Raw genomic sequence first — 19,971 nt, forward strand, 5'->3', positions numbered from 1 at the left:
GATGCGAGTGCTTTTGACCGTGCTTTTGATAAAAAAGAGAGACAGATTGGTCTCGGGAAATGTATTTATAACACGTTTTATTTGTTGTTTTAGCGTTATTAAATGTACTGCATCTGTCTGTTAACATGATGGGAACAAGACAACGTTTTTATTTAATTTTTTATACATTAAAAGGGTGATGTAAAACACTAATTTAACACATTTAGGCAAATGTGAGGGAAAGTGTTTTTTTACCCCAAAAGAATGTGTTTAATGAGATGAGCTTAAGAATAGGTTCCACTGATTACACATATTGCATCACTCTTCCTTCGTGGGCGGTTGTCGGAAAGGAGAGTACCCTACTTAATAGCTGTTTAGCAGGACAGCCAACATCCTGAAAGACACTTCCCACCCCTGACAACCTGTTGCCTTCTGGCAGACGGTACAGGTCTCTCAAAGCTCAATGAACAGACTCAGAGACAGCTTCTACCATATAGCCATACGTGAACTGAACAATTTAAAATAAGAATAAACACATTCACATTACTCTAGATCTCATTTCACAAGGACCTGGCTTAAAAAGCATCCTGTATGTACCATTCTGCTAGCCTGGCTATTGCCAGACCAAGCTCAATCGTAGATTGCACGTTGGTAGGGGGAGGCTGTTGTCATTTTCTTCAGCACAAGAGGCGTGATCAACAGGCGTAGTTCAAATAAGTCTTTAAGCAATTGGCTGCTTGCCGTCACTTCCCTGTCGTCATTGTGTAAAACCAGCCAATAGCGCAAGAGTGGTAAAAGACAGCTTGGTGACTGCCCCCACTAAAAGCGTATCAAAAAACTTGAGAAGGCTGCTCTTGTCTGCAAGAGGGTGAGAGGAAGACACACTTATGATGTCATAGCTTGCGAAATACATCAGTTTAATTCAACCTTTGGACCACATAAAGTAACAGCATGTGTAACAGCATAAAGTAACAGCAGGTGCATTTCTGTTTAAATTGTATGGGATAAAGTGACCTTTTTATTTTTTTCATTGACCACTTAATTTTTGTTCTCATGTTTCCCAAATGCTACTGATTGACCTCACCATAGCCTACTTTATCCTGTTTGTTGATTTTACTGGGAGGCATTTCTTTGTGTGGACAGGGACATTGTTCTTCCATATGGTTTTATATGCTATTTTGTATAGATTTATACAATAATCACTTAGTGATGATAGGGCTGTTTGTCCATGTATCTACAGTAAATTAATTTGTATATTTTATTTCATCTTCATTTGTTAAACATTTATTTTTTACTTTCTTATATTTGAAAAAAAAAATGTGGTTGTGAATCGCACCGTCTGGATGACATCAACATTTTGCTGTACTATGTGCAATGACAATAAAGAGAATTATATTATATTCTATCAATACACACCAGGCACACCCAAACAGTGAGCTAACGAGAGTGCATGCAGTGCCTTGGCTGTTTATTCTCAGGCTGCGGACTTCATCCACCGCAGCTAGTGGGCGGAGCCTCTGTCAGTGTGTTTTAGTTTTGTTCACTGTGAATAAAAACAGCTCTGAGTCTAAACACTCCTCCTTCCCCCGGCGATGGCATAGCAGCGTGATGCAAATTGGTCACCGATGGCAACTATTATAAAGTACATAGAATGAATTTACTCTGATTATCTTGGTAAGTGGCAGAAAATGAGGTAAAACCTGTTCCCGCCGCCCCGACGACCGCCACTGTGTGTTCGACCACGGGGCAGACTGCCGTTGAGCATCACCCCGGCACGCCGCACCAGCAACCCCACTGAGAGTGGCACCTGATTGTTGTAAAGTGTTGGTACACAGATGCGCGCCGCAGAGTGGAATAATAACCCGCCTCATGTTTAATTACCTGCACCTTCAATTAGGCTGAGCTGGGGAGACAACCTCGCCAAGTAGTGTTTCTCTTCTAAGCACCTCCCCCCCGTGGCTTCAGCGGAGTAGAAACATCCAGATAAATTAATTTGTCGTAAACTTTCAGGAAGGAAGAGTTTGGTAGGGAGTCCCAACGCGCAACTCATGCCTAATCACCAGCAGAACAAAGGCAATTAAATAGAGTTTACAAAGTACATGAGAATCTTTCCCCAACCACACCGCCCCCCCTGCTAGCACACACACACACACACACACACACACACACACACACACACACACACACACACACACACACACACACACACACACACACACACACACACACACACACACACACACACACACACACACACACACACACACACACTGACACAAGCTTCAGTCTCTCCTGAGCATTCATTGCATTGAATACCTTTAATTATCTTGTGTAGAAATGCGAGCCACGAGGATCGTATTGCTACAGTGAACTCAGGTACTTGACTATATCTATATCATAGTGTATTTAAATCCTGCTCTTCTGTAAATGCATCACACATATGGTTAGGTAAATTAATATGATTATGAATATAATTGTTGTGTTGTAAAACATGGATGCATTGATCCTCCATGTGTCGAATCCTTTTTAATGAATTGACCTGATGCAAGCTTGCCTTGGTGAAAAGAACACTATATTTACACTTTATTAATCTGTTAATGTTAAATTATTAAATTAATTTGTAAATGCTAATTAGTCAAACATAACTATCAACTATTTTCCATTTATCTTTCTTCAAAAGTTCTGCATTCGGTTTCCTTTTCAGCTATCTTGATCTTTCGAGCCCCTCTGATCAAGAGTCCATAACTATAAATAATTTATAATAATAACGATAATAAATAAAAATAACCTTTAAAATACATTTTGTATTGGATTTTCTGTAGTATTTTATGTATGCAAAATACACCGAAGATGAACCTGCAGAATCCCCCTATATCTTACAAAACCCGTCTGAAGACTGGAGGAGACCCAAGACTACTGCATGGCTGAGTTGGGCACTGATGTTTGAGCTGCTATGAGGGATCTAATCTATGTTGCTGTGTCTGCGGACGGAGATTGACGGCCCCTCACCTCGTGTTCTGAGGAACTCGGCCCAGTCGGTCAGTGGAAGTTTAGAAACATACACATTTTTAGAAACTTTGAGTTAACAGTACTTGGACTTTTCTTGTCATTCCTCCCTTTTGTATTATGTTATGTTGAGCATTGTGGTCGAGTACCGACCTACCTTGGAAATAAGTCATCGTCTGAACCACATGAAGACGTTCATGTTAATGTGAACAAAGACTGAACCTCAAAATAATCCTAAAACACTCCGTCCGTTAAGCAACAACCTAGCGTTTGTAAACCCGAACAAATGTTCAGACTACCATTCAAACCTAAAACTGTTGAATTGATCATGATCATCACCTGCGCCCCTTCTTTTTTATATTCATTCTCATGACCTCATGATCATAATCCTCATCATCTTCCATTTCCTTCTCTTCATCACCCTCCCTCATCCTCCTCTTCCTCATTATGATCCTCCTCATCATCATTATAATCCTCCTCCTCCCACCGCTATGTAGGGCCAAGGAAAACCTCCCCAAATCCTAAAGGAAAGGGAGCCTTGAAAAGGAGCACGCAAGAGGCATCCCTCATTCCAGGGATATAGGGAGTGCAAGAGGTGCCAAACGGGCAGCCAGACATTTATTGGCGGCATAAAACAAGCATATATGAAGGTTAAGTCAGGTTAAGGAAGGTAAAAAACGTTCAAGATTTACGTTTAAGAACCTAGATGAAGCGAGAGAGGGTGAGGGAGACAGACAGAAAGAGGCAAAGTGTCATACACCACGCCTGTAGTGCCATGCACTATGTGGTGTCGTGCACTAGCCTTTGGTGTCGTGCACTAGCCTCTCTCATTCCTTCCATTCTTCGGTCTTCTCCCTCCCTCCCTCCCTCCCTCCCTCTATCTTTCTATTCTTCCTCACTGACTTCTCCTACCGGACTGTTTTATTTTTCCTTCTCTTCTCATCTCAGGTTTTTCCCGATGACATACAACACACAAAAATGATGTCTCTTTTCATGGTTCCCTTTTGTGCGACACGTTTCTGCTGGCAAATTACATCCTGTGTAAATGTCACACACACACAGACACCCACACACAGTGACAAGGAGTGGGGGGGAGGTCACACAGGCTATCTCCGCAGGCAACACAGAAGAGTGTGTGACTCTGGCGGGGGGGGGGGGGGGGGTATTGTGCCCTATGAGGTCCCCAAAGTCTTCTGATGGGGTTAGCTCAACATTACAAGAGTATACAGCATGCTTGGGGCTATTCTGCTGGGGAATGCACTTATGCGGATGGATGGATGAATAGGAGATGGACTGATGGATGGAAGTTTGGATGGATGGATGAATTAATGGATGGATGGATGAATGGGAGATGGATGGATGGATGGAAGGAGATGGATGGGCAGATGGAAGTTTGGCTGGAAGGCTGAATGAATGCATGAATGGATGGAAGGAGATGGACGGATGGATGGATGTTTGGATGGGTGGATGTATGAATGGATGGATGGATGAATAGGAGATGGATGGATTAATAGGAGATGGATAGATGGAAGGACGTTTGGATGGGTGGATGAACGAATGAATGAATGGATGTATAGGAGATTGATGGTTAATGTTTACATGGATGGATGAATGAATGGAGGATTGGGAGATTAATTGATGAATCAGGTTAAAGATGGATTGGTGGATGGCTGGATGAATGAATAGGGGTTTAGATGGATGGATGGGGGAGATGGATGGATGAATAGGAGATGGGTGGATGGATAGGGGTTTAGATGATGAAAAGGATAGATTGCGTTCAGATTTATCCCAAAGTTGTGAATAAATCGTGTCCCAGTCTGCTCCTCTACGTGTCAGGGAGTTGTTTGCGGTGATGATAACACAGCTCTGTATAGGTGTGGTGTGATGAGACGAGGTGTTTGAAGGACCTACATGTGAGGAGCCTCACAATCACAATTGACTCTACCACCCAGCCTCCAAAACAGATGCAACTCATATTTCCGTCGGAAATAATCATCCTCCGAGGCAGATGCAATGTTAGCGATTCAAAACTATTGAAAAGTTTAAAAAATCTGGGAGAAAGTGACTCTATATTTAAACAGACATGTGTACGCATTAGATTTTAGTAAAGTCTCCAAACTTGCAGGCATAGTAAATATTCACTTCATTACGTAGACAAAAAATATAGTACACCTGCAGATTTCAATGCTTCTTACAATCCGTGCTATTAGCCCAAAGAAGAGGGAGACAGAGTGCCGGCCATCTCACTTTACGGGTTTACCCGCTGAAATATTAAACAGGAGCAGGCTCCATGTCCTTTACAGCCCCAAGCCTGGAAAACCATTTCCATGATAGATGCAAAATAATTAGCTTTTTCTGCAACTAACTGCTTTGAGGACTTACTTCAGAGGATCCACTGCCCCATCGCTACAGCATCGCACCGCATTCTGCGGGATTGATGAGTGTTGTCATGTCAACCGAATTACATAGCCTCACTCAGGGTATTTTCGGGGCCAAAACCACGGCTCTGCACTCACTGCCCCCCTGCCATAAAAATACACGGTTTGACAAAAACAAGAGGACGATTCATATCCAAAGTGAATCACCTCCCTCATTGTAAATATAACTTATCTTATCGTAAATATGAATTATCTTATTCGACGTAATTTTATCCTTTTGTTCTTATTGCAACGTGGGTTGGAGATAAACGCTATTTCGATTCCTCTGTAGGCCTATGTCTGGCACATATTTAGAAATTGAAAATAAAGTTGATTTTGACTATTTTGATTTTTCCTTCTTCTTCGCCTTTCGAATCCGAAGAATCGCTCCGGTTGTCTCTCTCCTATTTTCGCTAGCGGCTGTTTCCGTTGATGGTGAGGTCACCTCCCAGTTGTACCCCGGCGTTCGCCTCTTCAGAAGGGCGGCCCAGGTGGCGTCGGCGGGGCTGCTGTGGTCGGCGCAGTGCGCCGCCGAGAGAGCCACGGGGTAGGACAGGTCCAGCCCCGGGGGGCCCGTATGTCCATGGGCAGGACTATGGAAAGCCAAGAAGGTATGGAAAGCCAAGAAGGCCACTAACTGGCCCTCACTGGCCCTAGAATGGCGCGGTAAAAGTGCTAAACAGCACGGAAACCGTACGGAATCCGTGCGGTTTGGCAGGAAATCTGTACGGTTTCTGAATTAGTTATTCACTCCGGCTATTAGGTATGCAGAACGAGCCCCTCCCTCTTTTTTTTTTCCAGCTGTGTTGTCTTTACTAGTTTCACTACAATGTAATGACCACCTCTAGCTAGTGGAAAATACATTTGTGTCTAGTACAGTGATATATTTCTATTTGTTAGGCTATATATTGAGATGGCAGGGTGCGAAATACCCGTCAATATTCGGGGATGTCCTCATCCCCAGATTGTTCTCGATATGCAGTAGCCAGCTAGGCCATAACATTACAATATTTCATGGATGCAAGCAAGCCAAGACAATCAATCTATATCTATAGCCTACATGACAACACACACACTTTAAACACACTGGTAAAGCAACACTGACATAGGAGCCTGCATTGGCTAAAGTTGTTGGGATGCAGGTTATTGTTGTGCATTACAATGCAAACACGACAACAAACATTCTTGCACACTCAGAAGAACATGCACTGAATAAATGCCAGGTATAAAGCATATCGGAGACGGGCACACAATCAGTGCACTTGCAAATGAGAGCCTGCAGTATGACCGATCTTGCAACATTATTTAACCATCCATCTACTAATACGATCAGACAGCTACATCATTGATCACATATAAGCCCAACAAGCCAAACATCACCACGGCAGGTGCGCTCTCTCTCGCACATTCACACACTAAATTCCTGCCAAACCGCACGGATTCCATACGGTTTCCGTGCGGTTTAGCACTTTTACCGCGCCATTCTAGGGCCAGTTTGTGGCCTTCTTGGCTTTCCATACAGGACAGGTCCAGCCCCGGGGGGCCGTAGGTCAACTCCGGGCTCAGCAGGACCTCGTTCTCCTCCTCTGGCACCGTGGGGGGGGGGGACAACGAGGACAAGGAGACATGTGTGAGACGCCGGGTCTGATCCCTGGAACAGAAACAGATTAGACTCGACACGACACAGAAGAGATGGAGATATACAAGCACAATGCTGGAAGAGCACTAGACGCAGACATAGACAAGGAATACAGATGGCAGGCACACGGACAGGCACACGGAAATACGAAGGAACGCTACTTGACAGACACAAAGACTCACACACACACTCACACCACCAAACTGCAGCTCGACAACAGAAGAGATGTGTGTGCGTTCTCTGTTTATATGAATCAAAACGTGTCACGGGCGCTGAGGCCAATACTTGAGCCGGTTGTGGTGAGTGTCTGGGTGGGGGGGAGCATGATGAAACACCCTCCCGTCTGTGGGTGTAAAGGACAAGACCCCCGGGCTACATGTTACAACATTGGCTTTCCCTCTTGACACATTGGTGAGCATGAAGGACATGGAATGATTCTGCTCCCACGGAAATGGCACCATAAAAATGAATAATATAAACAATAGGCTATTGGCAATTCTGGGGGCCGTCCTTAAGCTGTAAAGTGCCCTGGCAGGTCAATATTTCAGCATGCTTCTGAAACAACACTAGTCAATACATTTGTGTTGCATGGTTGATGAGGACTTGTTCTTCAGTCAGAACACACAGAACGTCCAAGGTCAGAACCGTCATGTGTACATGCTTGTACATAAATCTATAAATCACAGCCACACTTACATTACATAGAGTCCAGGTCATTGGTTCATACAAACACACCCCATGAAGTATCTAAAACCCCCTATTGGTGGTGCTAGAGGAGTAGGGGTCTCTGAATTGGGCGGTACCGTCATTCTTAATAAATTATAAAGCAAACAGCTGTTGGTGAGACGGTTCGATGGAGTCACAGACCTCCCTGCTTCAGTGTGGACACAAACACAACACAAGCGCACAAACAAAGCCAGCAATATCTGCACCAAGCACAAAGACAACCTTTAACGCTCTCTCTGAGCTCTATTTAATACACACACACACACACACACACACACACACACACACACACACACACACACACACACACACACACACACACACACACACACACACACACACACACACACACACACACACACACACACACACAGGGGCGTGAGAGAGGCGAGGAGCGTGCATGAAAAAATCGACCGCCAACCAACACCGACCTAGACGCCTCCAGCCCACTCTCCCCCCCGCCCACCGCCCTCTGGATGAACCAATCAGAGGCCGGCTCCACGCAGACATAAGAAGATTAAAGCCCTCAGACTAATGGACAGCGTGGCGGTGGAGGCGTTCACAGCACAGCGCGCCACGCAGGCCTGCTGGGGTCCATGGGCGGCCCCTGAAAGCCCAGCTGGCCCCCCGGTTCTGTTGACAGATTAGCTGGGGCCAAGGCAGCTCTTGGCCAGGGGCCAAGTCGTAGCTGGGAGCCCTAAAGAGCGGGCAGCAATTGATTGGACCACCATCAGTCATACAGCAGGGCTGGACACACACACACACACACACTCACGTAGAGGACCATGAGAGAGAGGACACACGCACAACACACACACACTCACAGAAAACACACCCTTGTGTGTGCGCTGCTGTCGCCAGGCCCTCGCAGGAGTGTGCGACCACAGCGCTTGTTTTAGAATCAGATTGGTGTGGGCACTAACACCCACACACACGCACACATTCAGCTGCCTTGGTCCACCCCCAGGCTTTGAAGTCGCCAAGGTTACCTGCTGCTGTTAGGCCGCTGGTGATCAGCCAGCTTGCGGTTCTGAGCAGTGATTAAAGACGCTGGTTAATTATTTAAAATTGTGTGAGGGAGTAACAGAGACGTCTGAAGGAAAATACGTCAATACAAGATGGAGAGTCGGTTGGTTGAGTGCAGCGTAAATGTTTAATAGGGTTCTGCTTTGGACACCACTCTGCTCCATTCTAATCCCGTCCCTTGTAGGCATTTGCGTCCTTGATGAACTATATCTTGTGTTATTATAATAAGCTTTAACAAAACATATCTATCAGCGAGTGATTTAACATGAATAATGTGAAGGTAAACCTCACCTACTTCAACACGATCGCTTCGTGTTTCTTTGATAGAGAAGAAGCTGTGAAGAGGACCTTTGGCAACACAACAATAAAAACAGGTACACCAACGTTGTTAAAGGCCCACAACTACGTCAGCCACCTCACTGTTGCGGTACGACTCCTTTGATGAAGCAACTCTCTAACGGCTGTGACCGGTACGGATGATGCTTACATACTCACCGTTACCCTGAGAGACTTTAAAATAACACGCAAATCCAACACCCCCCCCCCCCCTGAAAAAGCGTTGATGTGTTATGAAGCGCTCCGTTTCTAATGGATGTCCCGCATGTCGAATGACATTAGATCTGCTGTGTGGGAGTATGACAGTGTGGTCTTGTTATGCTCCGGGGGTCCCCCTTAGAAGACCCCCAGACGACCCCTACTCGGCAGGTAAGGTCAGAGGAGCAGCTCGGATGACATCTGAGACCGCCGACGAGCCGGGGAGATGGCGAGCGATGGACCCTCAATCGATTCTTATTCCTCAACCGTGAGACCGTGAACCGAGTGAGAGAGAGAGAGAGAGAGAGAGAGAGAGAGAGAGAGAGAGAGAGAGAGAGAGAGAGAGAGAGAGAGAGAGAGAGAGAGAGAGAGATGGAGAGAGAGAGAGAGAGAGAGATGGAGAGAGAGAGAGAGAGAGAGAGAGATGGAGAGAGAGAGAGAGAGATGGAGAGAGAGAGAGCAGGAAATGAACGTATCGCATGCAGATGGTCTCACAACAGGGGGAGGAAGCATCTGGTTTCTCCTCGGGTTTCTGGGTATAGGGAGGAGATTGACTGACAGCTTTTGGCCGGAGCCCGATGGAACACCGGCCCCTCTGCTCCTCCAGCACTACCCACTCCTTCTTCTCCTCCACCAAACCCTCTTCCCCTTCCACCTCCTCCTCCTCCTCCACCGTGACAGGTTAATAACTGACCCAACTTAACGTCCTCTGCTCTGAGGCATCAACGCACTGCGGCCCAGGAACACGTCGTTCCTTTGTCTTATCTAATCCCTTTGCGATGCGCGTGCCTTTAACCCTGTAGCACCCCTTGTTGTAAAATTACAACGTTACCTTTAACCATCCTAAAAAACAATCTGTTATATTTTATCTTATTTTTTTACCACATGTACATAGTCATTGGGTCCTATTGTTCAGTCTCACAATGCTATTTGATCGTACATTTGTTTATAAGTCACGCCTTCTGGCCATGAACTCACACAACCTCTCAAGGTTTCCTTCGAACAACCTCTATTGGTTTCATTGGACTGGATTCATCAGATGCATGCAAGTAAAATGTCTTTTATATATTTTTTGGTTGTCATTATAATGTCTAGAGCATGTACATATGTAGTTATTGTGGAATAGATGCATCAAATTTCATTTAGAGCTTGTTACATAATTGTTGCAATTACACAACACTGGGTGAATGTGGTAGTCAAAATAGCTGGCTTGTTGCAGTGGGCTCAAACAGGTTGTATTCCCTCCACTACACCACTGCCTGAAACAGAGTACTTTCTTTATACATGGATAGTATACATTCTACCCTTTTGTTCAAATTGGTCAAATTTGACTGATTTAAAAGTTGTATCTCTAAAAAATGTAGTTAATTTGATCAGCCTGACCTAAAATTGGAGGGGTCAAATGTATGACGGCAGGGCCGTCACACTTTTGGCATCGTTTGCTGGACCTGAACCTGTGCAGAAGATTCAACGCTGGGCAAAGCCAATAGAACCTACATTGATGTTGAGAGGCCTTACATTGTTGGTGCCTACAACAAGTACATGGGAGGTGTGGATTTGATGGACTCATTTACAGCCAAATATAAGTTCCCCATCAAATCCCGTCGCTGGTACATGTACATCTTCTGGCACACCATCAACCTCGCTGTGGTTAATGCCTGGCTGCTCTACAAGCGGGACTGTAAAGCGCTCAAGGTGTCTAGCAAAGAGAAAATGAACAGGAGACAGTTTCAGGCACAGCTAGCATCCTCTCTCATCCTGGTAAACGCAACACTAACCCTAACCCTAACCCCAAACTGCAAAGAGAGGACGGCCATCTTCAGCAAAGAAAGCCCAGCAACACAGTCAGTGACATCAGGAAGCCCTCTGAATGCTCAGAAGAGGCCATCCAAGAGATGTGCACACCTCCCATTGGATGTACGCAAGGACCTAGTTGCCCATTTCCCAAGGAAGACAGGGAGAGGACGCTGCAGACAGTGCAATAAAGGATACACCAACACACAATGCAGAAAGTGTGATGTTCGCCTTTGCTTTTCAGACAACAGGGACTGTTTTTGGGACTTTCACCACCAACGAAAGTCTTCATGACCAATGTCATGAAAAGAAAAAAAGATGGGAAAAACGCGCATTTCGGAACCCACCCTCGGAGGTGGTTTCAAATCTATCCGGACCTTGCGGTTTCGTGTTAGGATTCGTATGGGCGCCTGAAACGCAAACGATGACAGTCATTATCCCCCCACCAGCTGGGGGACGTCAGAGTTGCGTTTATTTTTTGTAGCTTTATATAAAGCCCCTTGATAAATGTAATCACTAACTGTACATTGAAAACTATTTCTGCTCGATTTAAAATGTATGCGCGCAGACCACACGTCAATCTTGGCTTCAGTAGACAAATGTGTCCCTGCTTTGGTATTTAATAAATAATAATCACATTTGAAGCGACTGCTGTTGTCCTTCGTTCTTTCTTACATCACAGACTCCAGAATAATAACGCTCAATGACACTTTGCTGCACATATTACATTGAACAAAACACTCGTACAGGAATATAAAAGAAAACATTGAACACGGTATAATGAAATCAGGACCGGAGGAAGGCGTGTCAGGAGGAGAACCGCTGGTTGGGATGCCCTTGTTTTATTCTTTCTGTCATCATCAACTCGAATGAATGACATGATTGTGAGCGACAGAACTAAATTTTTGGTATTCCAATCCTTTTTAGTTGCTCCTCCTCTCCCATGATTCTCTCTCTCTCTCTCTCTCTCTCTCTCACCAGTGTTGGGTACGACCAGCCTTCCTCCGGCTTGGCCCAGCACCCTGGTGGTCTTCAGCGGGGGAGGAAGAGGAGGGGGAGGAGGCCGGGGCAGGTCGGGCGGGATGAAGAGGGTCTTCCTCCTGCGGCCCAGCGTGGCGTCTACGCCCTGGTAGTCCGCCCCTCACCCTGGAGAGACGGACGGACGGACGCGAAACACACTGTGGTCTTATCTGTCGCCATCACCTCCCCCCCCCCCAATCATGAGGTACTGACGTTAAGCTGGAACGGGGGTTCATTGTCTATCTCAGGCAATAATTCCAACCCACTCACCCAGCCACCTCCACTCTAATTCACCATTTGCTCAGATTAATCCAGAATTATTTCACAGTCCAAGCATCCGTTTGGCAGCTAACGGATAAGGACGACACGAGAGAGAGACTTTTAAAATACTTTTAATTCATCACTCCGACATGTGATACATCATTAAAGAACGTACCTCATCTTTCCTTTCTGTGAAATCAAAACAACAAAAAATAAAAACTATTTGAGCTAAAACCGGAAAGAGATTCCATCAGTGGAGTCCACTGAACATATAGCACCACCGCTGATTGAAAAACAAAAGCTCATCAGTCATTTTAAGGAATGCAAAATCAGCTGCCACCATGGTCCTGACCATCGTTTTAAACACCCCCACCCAAGTCCTTCCCATTGCCCTCCTCCATCTCAGTCTTGTGGGTTTTATAGATGGCCAGCATTGCCTGTCCAAATAGGAAATTTGCCAATGTGCATTCCCCTTTTCTCCTCTTAGTGTACCTCACTGAGGAAACAAAAAGAAATCCAAGTTTCCCCAACAATGTCTGTAGAAGAGAAAACAAAGGTAACAGTCGGGAGCATTCAGTGAAAAAATTTAAAACCGTGTCCGGGGCCGGGCACAAAGGGCAGGTTGGCATGACGTCATGGTTGAACCTAGAGACAAAGCGATTAGTAGGGATGGCCAAGTGAAGGACGCGCCACTGCAATTCCCCCACTCTTTTGGAGATGGGAGGCTTGTACAGCAACCGCCATGTGGGAGAAAAGTCTGGTGGAAACTGTCCGTGTTCCCGCCACTTGGTGTCTGGACGACTGACCAGCTGATCGAAAAACAAGGATTTGCTGCATATGTTATAAAGTGACTTTCGGTCAACTAAGGCTAAACTTAAATCAGTAAGAGCATTAAAAGTCAACAGGTGTCCCCCTCCTCTCGATGCACACCTGGGAGATATCCGAAGATCAGGGAAAGCCACCTGTTCTGGTGTTCCAGCTACAACGCTGTTTGCTGCAGCACTGAGACTGGTCGGGAGGGAGACTCTGAGCCTACCCAACAGGTCAGCCACCAGGCGCAGAGACCTCAATCCATTCTGGGCACTAACCTCCAGTGCCAACTTCCACCTCCCGTTCTCATGGTCCAGCAGGTCTCCCAGCTTGGTTATACTTGCTCCCATAAATGCCAAGATCAGGCTATCCCCGACTCTCTCCTGAGTGGGCATGAGAGGATTAAAAAAAAGGGGCTCTTCTGTACCATAGTTTTGATCCAGAGTTCTAGACACAGTTAGTATATTCCATGCTTCCAAAACAGATTTATAGAAAAAAGGTAGATGAAACCCTTGTATCCATTGAATATTCGCCATCAGAAACAAATGTCTGTCCAGTGAAAAAGCCCTGATGTCATGCATACTGACCTCGCAAAGGAAACCCAAAGCACACTGTCCGGCGCATAGAGGAGACATTGAGCTGTCTGTAGTCTCATGGAGGCAACCTTACTTGCCAGGTGAATCAGTCCCTGCCCTCCTTCAGCCACTGGCAGACACAAAACCCCCGGGGCCAGCCAATGACAGCCATCCCAAAATAAATTTACAAAAGCCTTTTGGAGACTACAGAGGAGTGAGACAGGGGGGTCAAGTACAAACGCTTTGTGCCACAACATTGATGCCGCCAGGTTATGACCACCAGCACCCGCCCTCTATATGAGAGCTGCGGTAAAATCCACCTCCAGCGTTGCAACCGACCTGTTATCTTCTCCTCCATCCCCTCCCAGTTCTTACTCATCTATCCAACCGTTCCCAGATATACCCCCAAAAATGTTAACCCCTCCAAATTCCAGGCACACTTTGAGGCAGAACCGGTGGTGTTGAGTCCTGCCAATCTCCGATTAATAGGGAGAACATTTCTCCCAGTTAACCTTAGCAGAGGCGGCTCTTTGGTAGGTTTGTAAAACCTGGGAAAGACCCTGCACATCCTCCTGCGACTGCAAAATCACTGTTACGTCATCCGCATAGGCTGTAAGTGACACTGTAGGGGCCTGTGGAATCCCTGGTGCAGCGATGGTGCCCAGGCGTGCCCTCAGCATTACAAGGAGAGGTTCAATAGAGATTGCATAAAGAATCTCTGCCATATTCCTATAGACACAGAGAAAGGTCTGGTGAGTGATCCGTTTATCTTAAGGATGCTAGAAATGTCTTTATATAGCAACTTGATGAGGCCTATGAAAACTGGACCAAACCCAAAAGCCTCCAAAGTTCTAAACAGAAAACCATGATCGACCCGATCAAAAGCCTTCTCCTGGTCTAAGGAGAGAAGGCCCAGGTTCAGTTTATGATAGGCTGTTGTGGTTATGATGTCACGAACCAGAAACAGGTTATCAAAAATCGATCGATTTGGGATACAGTATGTTTGATCTCTATCGACCACTGAGCCTACTACAGCCTTTAACCTGTTGGTGAGTGCTCCGGAGAAAATCTTTGCGTCTACGCATAGGAGGGAGACAGGGCGCCAATTTTTTAAGTATCCCAAATCCCCTTTTTGGGGAGATAAGATAGGACTGCCCTGCGACAACTCAAAGGGAGATTTCCCTGTTCAACAGACTCCTGGAGGACGGTATGCAGGTCAGGCCCTAAAAGAGACCAGAAAGCCTAATAGAATTCACCCGACAGACCATCTAAACCAGGCGACCGGCCAGAGTTCTGCTGTTGCACCGCCTGAGTGAGCTCACTGTAGGAAAGGGGGTGCTCTAGACTCAGGGCCTCCTCCTCTTCTAACCGTGGTAGATCTTGCAGGAGCTCATCCCCCGCAGATGCATCACAATCTTCAGCTCTAAACAGATCTTCGTAAAAAAACAATGAAAGTGACCTGATGTCTGCTGGGTCAGTTCAGGGAGCTTGAGACACTGCATATGTTCAGTTTTTGATGTCCGTTTCTCCAGTCCAAAGAAAAATTTTGTGGGGCCATCCATGTCTGCATAAAGTAAATAGCGGGCTCTCACTAGTGCCCCCTCCCCCCTATCCTCCAGAAGGCTCCTGAGTTGCAACTTATTCTGGTTCAGATAGGTCTCAAAACTTGCCATATCCCTACCACTGGCCTTCGCAGTTATGAATAAAATCTCTTGTTCTAGAGGTTCAAGGTTTGTCTTTACCGCTCTGGTGGAATTTGTGGTGTATTGCTGACAAAACAATCTAATCTGTGGGGTGTTCCACAAAGCCGGGGTAAATTAACCCAGGATTTGCGGTAACCCTAGGTTTTCCGTTCCAAAAGGATCACGGTATGTTAGTTGCTATAGAAACATATGCTCTGAATCAAACCTGGTCAGAGCAGGTTTTGCGCAGGTTAAGTTTGAAACATAACCCGGTTTTGGGTATTTAAACGCTCTCCTGCCGGTTCCTGATCCCCACCTGTCTGACTACCCCGCTGGTTCCTGATCCCTGCCTGTCTGACTCTCCTTCTGGTTCCTGATTCCCGCCTGTCTGACTCTCCTGCCTGCCAATAAACCCCGTTCCCCTTTACCTCGTCTCTGCCTGTGTCAGCGCTTGGGTCCCCACGTTCCGTACCCCTTAACAGTACGAACTGGCCAAAACGTGGACCCAGCGGACGCAGAGGCACTCCGCCAGATGATCTCCCGTCAAGGAACTCTCCTGGGTCAGCATGACCAGGTCCTGCAGGAGATCACCTCCAACCTGCGTGAGTTGGCCGTGTCAGTACGCTCCCAGCGCCCCGTCTCCAGTGACCAGTGCTTGATATCACAATAACAATAGATTTTGCTTTGACAAATCCCCATGTTTTTTCCAAATAGCTGCAGACATCCGTTCATTCATAGTTAGTGTACATCGTCGTTCAGCAAGAACTGGATGCATGAAAAAGAAAGAAAATCTTTTAAAATAACTACATAGATATCCATACATATTTACATGCAAATTCCCCAGGCCAGGCCTAAACATGTGCCACATGACGACAAAAAGGAAAAACTGCAGGCTTTTCCCTGTTCAGATCTATAATTGATGCTAGCAGGTCCCCTAAATCCTTTACAGGCCAATTCTGCGTGCCGGGGGCCGCGCCGGCCCCTAGCCGGGCTGATGCTGTTCCCTCACTCTGAACTGCACTGCATAATCTACAGAGGAACTATAGAGGAAAATATAATTTACACTCGAGTAACTTTGGGGGGATTTGCTTAGATTAATGAAGTGTCAGCCTCGCTGTCAACATGCTAGAGAGTCCAATCCTTTAGCCTGCTTTTTGGATCATCTCTCTCCCTCGCTCTCTCTCCTAGACGCCAGCACACAGAGTAGAGCAGATGCAATGTACACATATACTTGGCGATTTACAGTGCACACACACTCATGCATGCGTACACATATACCATGCAAGCTGGAATGCGGGCACAAACATACACACACACACACCATTAGAACAAATTAACTTCATGCATAGCCATTCGTGGCTCGCGTTTGACTTTATTTTCTGGTTTCCCAATGAGAGAAGGTTGTTTTCTTATGCATCGTCCAAACAGATTCCATTTACTTGTTTTATTCTTTCATTCGATCTGTAAACGCTCACTCACCTGCAAACACTGATATGAAACACAAAGGGATAGAACTACACACACACACACACACACACACACACACACACACACACACACACACACACACACACACACACACACACACACAGTGAGATGTGGAAACATACCCAGATCTGAAAACACAAAAGACACATCCACACTCAAGCATCATACACACAAAAATGCAAACCCACTTACACACTCGGATGTTCACATACACAAAGACACCCACACTTCAGACGGACTACTTTTCATACAGTGACAAGTCCTAATGAGCCTACGACACTGTGACAAAAGCATCGTCTTCACCGTCCACAGGGACCAACAGTCCACACACACACACACACACACACACACACACACACACACACACACACACACACACACACACACACACACACACACACACACACACACACACACACACACACACACACACACACACACTCCCTCAGAAGGGACTCAGGGCAAAGGCATAAAAGTGAGCAGATCCTCCAGCAAACAGACACACTGGGAAAGCAAAGGCTTCAGAGACGACCAGGGAACAAGGTCCGTACACACACACAAATATATTTGTATATATATATATATATATATATATACATATATATATATACACACACACACACACACACACACACACACACACACACACACACACACAAACGTGAAGTCTAAGCCCTTAACCTCTGCAGGTTCCTACAGCCTGAGCATTGTTGCCTTTTTTGGCGCCTAGTAGGCCTTTAAAAGGCCTGTACTCCACTCTGACTGTATGTTACCACTAAGGTAGCGGAGGCCCTCTTCTCTGCTGCTCAGGATAAAACATGAAAGGACGGCTTTCATTTAAGCTGAAGGAACGGCGTTATCCGATGAAAAAAGAAAAAACTCACATAGACCGGGCGACACTACAAAGGAAACCGTGGAGTCATAAGGAAGAACTCGCATACCAATAGAATACTGCAGGCGGAAAGTGAAAAGGAAAAATGGCGGTAACCCCGACCAATGCCTCATCAGCTATTCCACACAGTTCTTCTATTGTGTAATTTATTAAACATTACCATTCAAAATGGTCGTTTTTAAACAGAGTTAATGAACTAATAGGAATATTTTAGAGCAGCAGAAAAGGGGTTCTGGTTAGGGTTCGCCCTAGGGTTGGTGGGATAGGGATAGGATTAGGGTTAGGGATAACCCTTACCTTATTAAATAATATCGAAATGAATTACTTAGCTAAATCAAACAACATTAGTACATCATTATTAGACCATGAATTAGCTGTTAAACATCAGTTAACGCCCGTTAATGCATCGACCTATGTTAATGAACAGTGAATGAACGCACCCAATATCAATGCAACCGCCGGTGTTCTATGGTGGGTTTTAAGCAGTGTTGGGACCGTTACTTTAAACAAGTAATTAGTTATAGTTACTAACTACTTGTTCCAAAAAGTAACTAAGTTAGTAACTGAATTACTCTATAATAAAAGTAACTAGTTACCAGGGAAAGTAACAATTTGCATTACTGCAAAAAAAACTGCGCGTGTCCTGGCTTGTTTGTAAAAACACTGGATCCGATTGGCTACCATGAAACATGACTCTGCCTTAGCCAATCATAATCACTCATCTCGTTGTTAACCCACCCAGTCTCCTCCCGAGCAGTTTGTGTGTGGAGCCAGGGGTGCGTTCGGATTACGCAGTTCAATTCAATCAATTAATAGTAACGCACCGCATTTAACGTACAGTAACGGCGTTGTAACGACGGAATCAGTAATGAGTTAGATTACCCCATTGCTGAAAAAATTACAGCGCTACCTAATGCCGTTCTTTTAAATAGCGTTATTACAAACACTGGTTTTAAGCAAATTATCCTCCCCTTTTCAGAGAAAAACATCTCTCTCTCTCTCTCTCTGTCTCTCTCTCTCTCTCTTCACAAACCTCTCAAACCTTTCCAAACACTTTTATCTCTCTCTCTCTCTCTCTCTCTCTCTCTCTCTTCACAAACCTCTCAAACCTTTCCAAACACTTTTATCTCACTCTACTTCTTCCTCGTGGCGCACGAGTGTGCGTGTACACGTAGCCTATGTGTGTGTGCGTTTGTGTGAGAGAATTTCTTAGGAAAACCACTCCTTACATTCAATTAGTCTGTCGGTTCATTAGGGCCGTGCATTGAAGTGTGTGTGTGTGAGAAAGAGCGAGAGATCGATAGAGTGAATCCCATACCATCCCCTTCATCTCTCAAAGACCCCTGGGTGCATGACTATTCTACACACCCTCATTGTTGCTCTATTGAAACAATAACAGATGTGCAGTAATGATCTAACAGTTGCAACCCCTGCTCGGCGCACGCACACACACACACACACACACACACACACACACACACACACAGCGTGAATGTGTGTCTGTGTGTGATCACCAAGACTAGATGGTCTGTTTGTGTGTGTGTGTGTGTGTGTGCCTATTCAATTGCAATCTTGTAGGAGCGTATTAGAATGTGTGTGTGTTTTTTTGTGATCTCGTTGGTGTGAGTGCACGTTTGTGGGTGTGCGCGTGCGTGTGCTCACAACAACCAGGTTACCGAAAGCCGATATGGCACCATGAACAGCCCACATGCTCTCTCTCCCGCGTACCTCTGAGCCAGTATTGCTCACCAGTACGCCTGTCAGTCCCTTTCATGCCGACCTTGGAAAGGTGGACCAGGATCACTATTCAATCAATGCTAATCATTAAAGAAGTTCATTCTGCACTGCCACAGCGCCTCCGCAGGGAGAGCAGGGGTAATGCAGGGGAAGACGCTCCAGTGTAGGCTGCTGTGATAGGACGACTAGACGTCCCTGATTTCCGTGGACCGTCCCCACATCATAGTTAACCTTTGGGCATGTACTGCCCGATATTTAACACATTACAATTCTACATTTACCATGATGAGAATAGGCAAAACTTAGATATGACTTTTTTTATTATATCTGAAACAGTATTATCAGATTTATTATTGGGACTTACAAAGGTCAGTTTTCCTCTGAC

At 45.7% G+C, this 19,971-nt stretch overlaps 1 protein-coding gene across 1 annotated transcript in view; it reads right to left on the reverse strand.

Annotated features, from left to right (window-relative positions):
- LOC132454871 (netrin receptor UNC5D-like) overlaps window positions 1–12,836 on the reverse strand; it is a 237,195-nt gene extending 224,359 nt beyond the window's left edge. The window contains exons 1-2 of the mRNA XM_060048419.1: window positions 12,776–12,836; window positions 12,100–12,261 (exon numbers count right to left, since the gene is read on the reverse strand). Of these exons, the coding sequence (XP_059904402.1) occupies window positions 12,100–12,261; window positions 12,776–12,836 (223 nt within the window). The remainder of the gene's footprint in view (window positions 1–12,099; window positions 12,262–12,775) is intronic.
- Window positions 12,837–19,971: the final 7,135 nt, after the last annotated feature.

Source organism: Gadus macrocephalus, chromosome 4 (genome assembly GCF_031168955.1).
Source record: "Gadus macrocephalus chromosome 4, ASM3116895v1".
Lineage (NCBI taxonomy): Eukaryota > Metazoa > Chordata > Actinopteri > Gadiformes > Gadidae > Gadus > Gadus macrocephalus.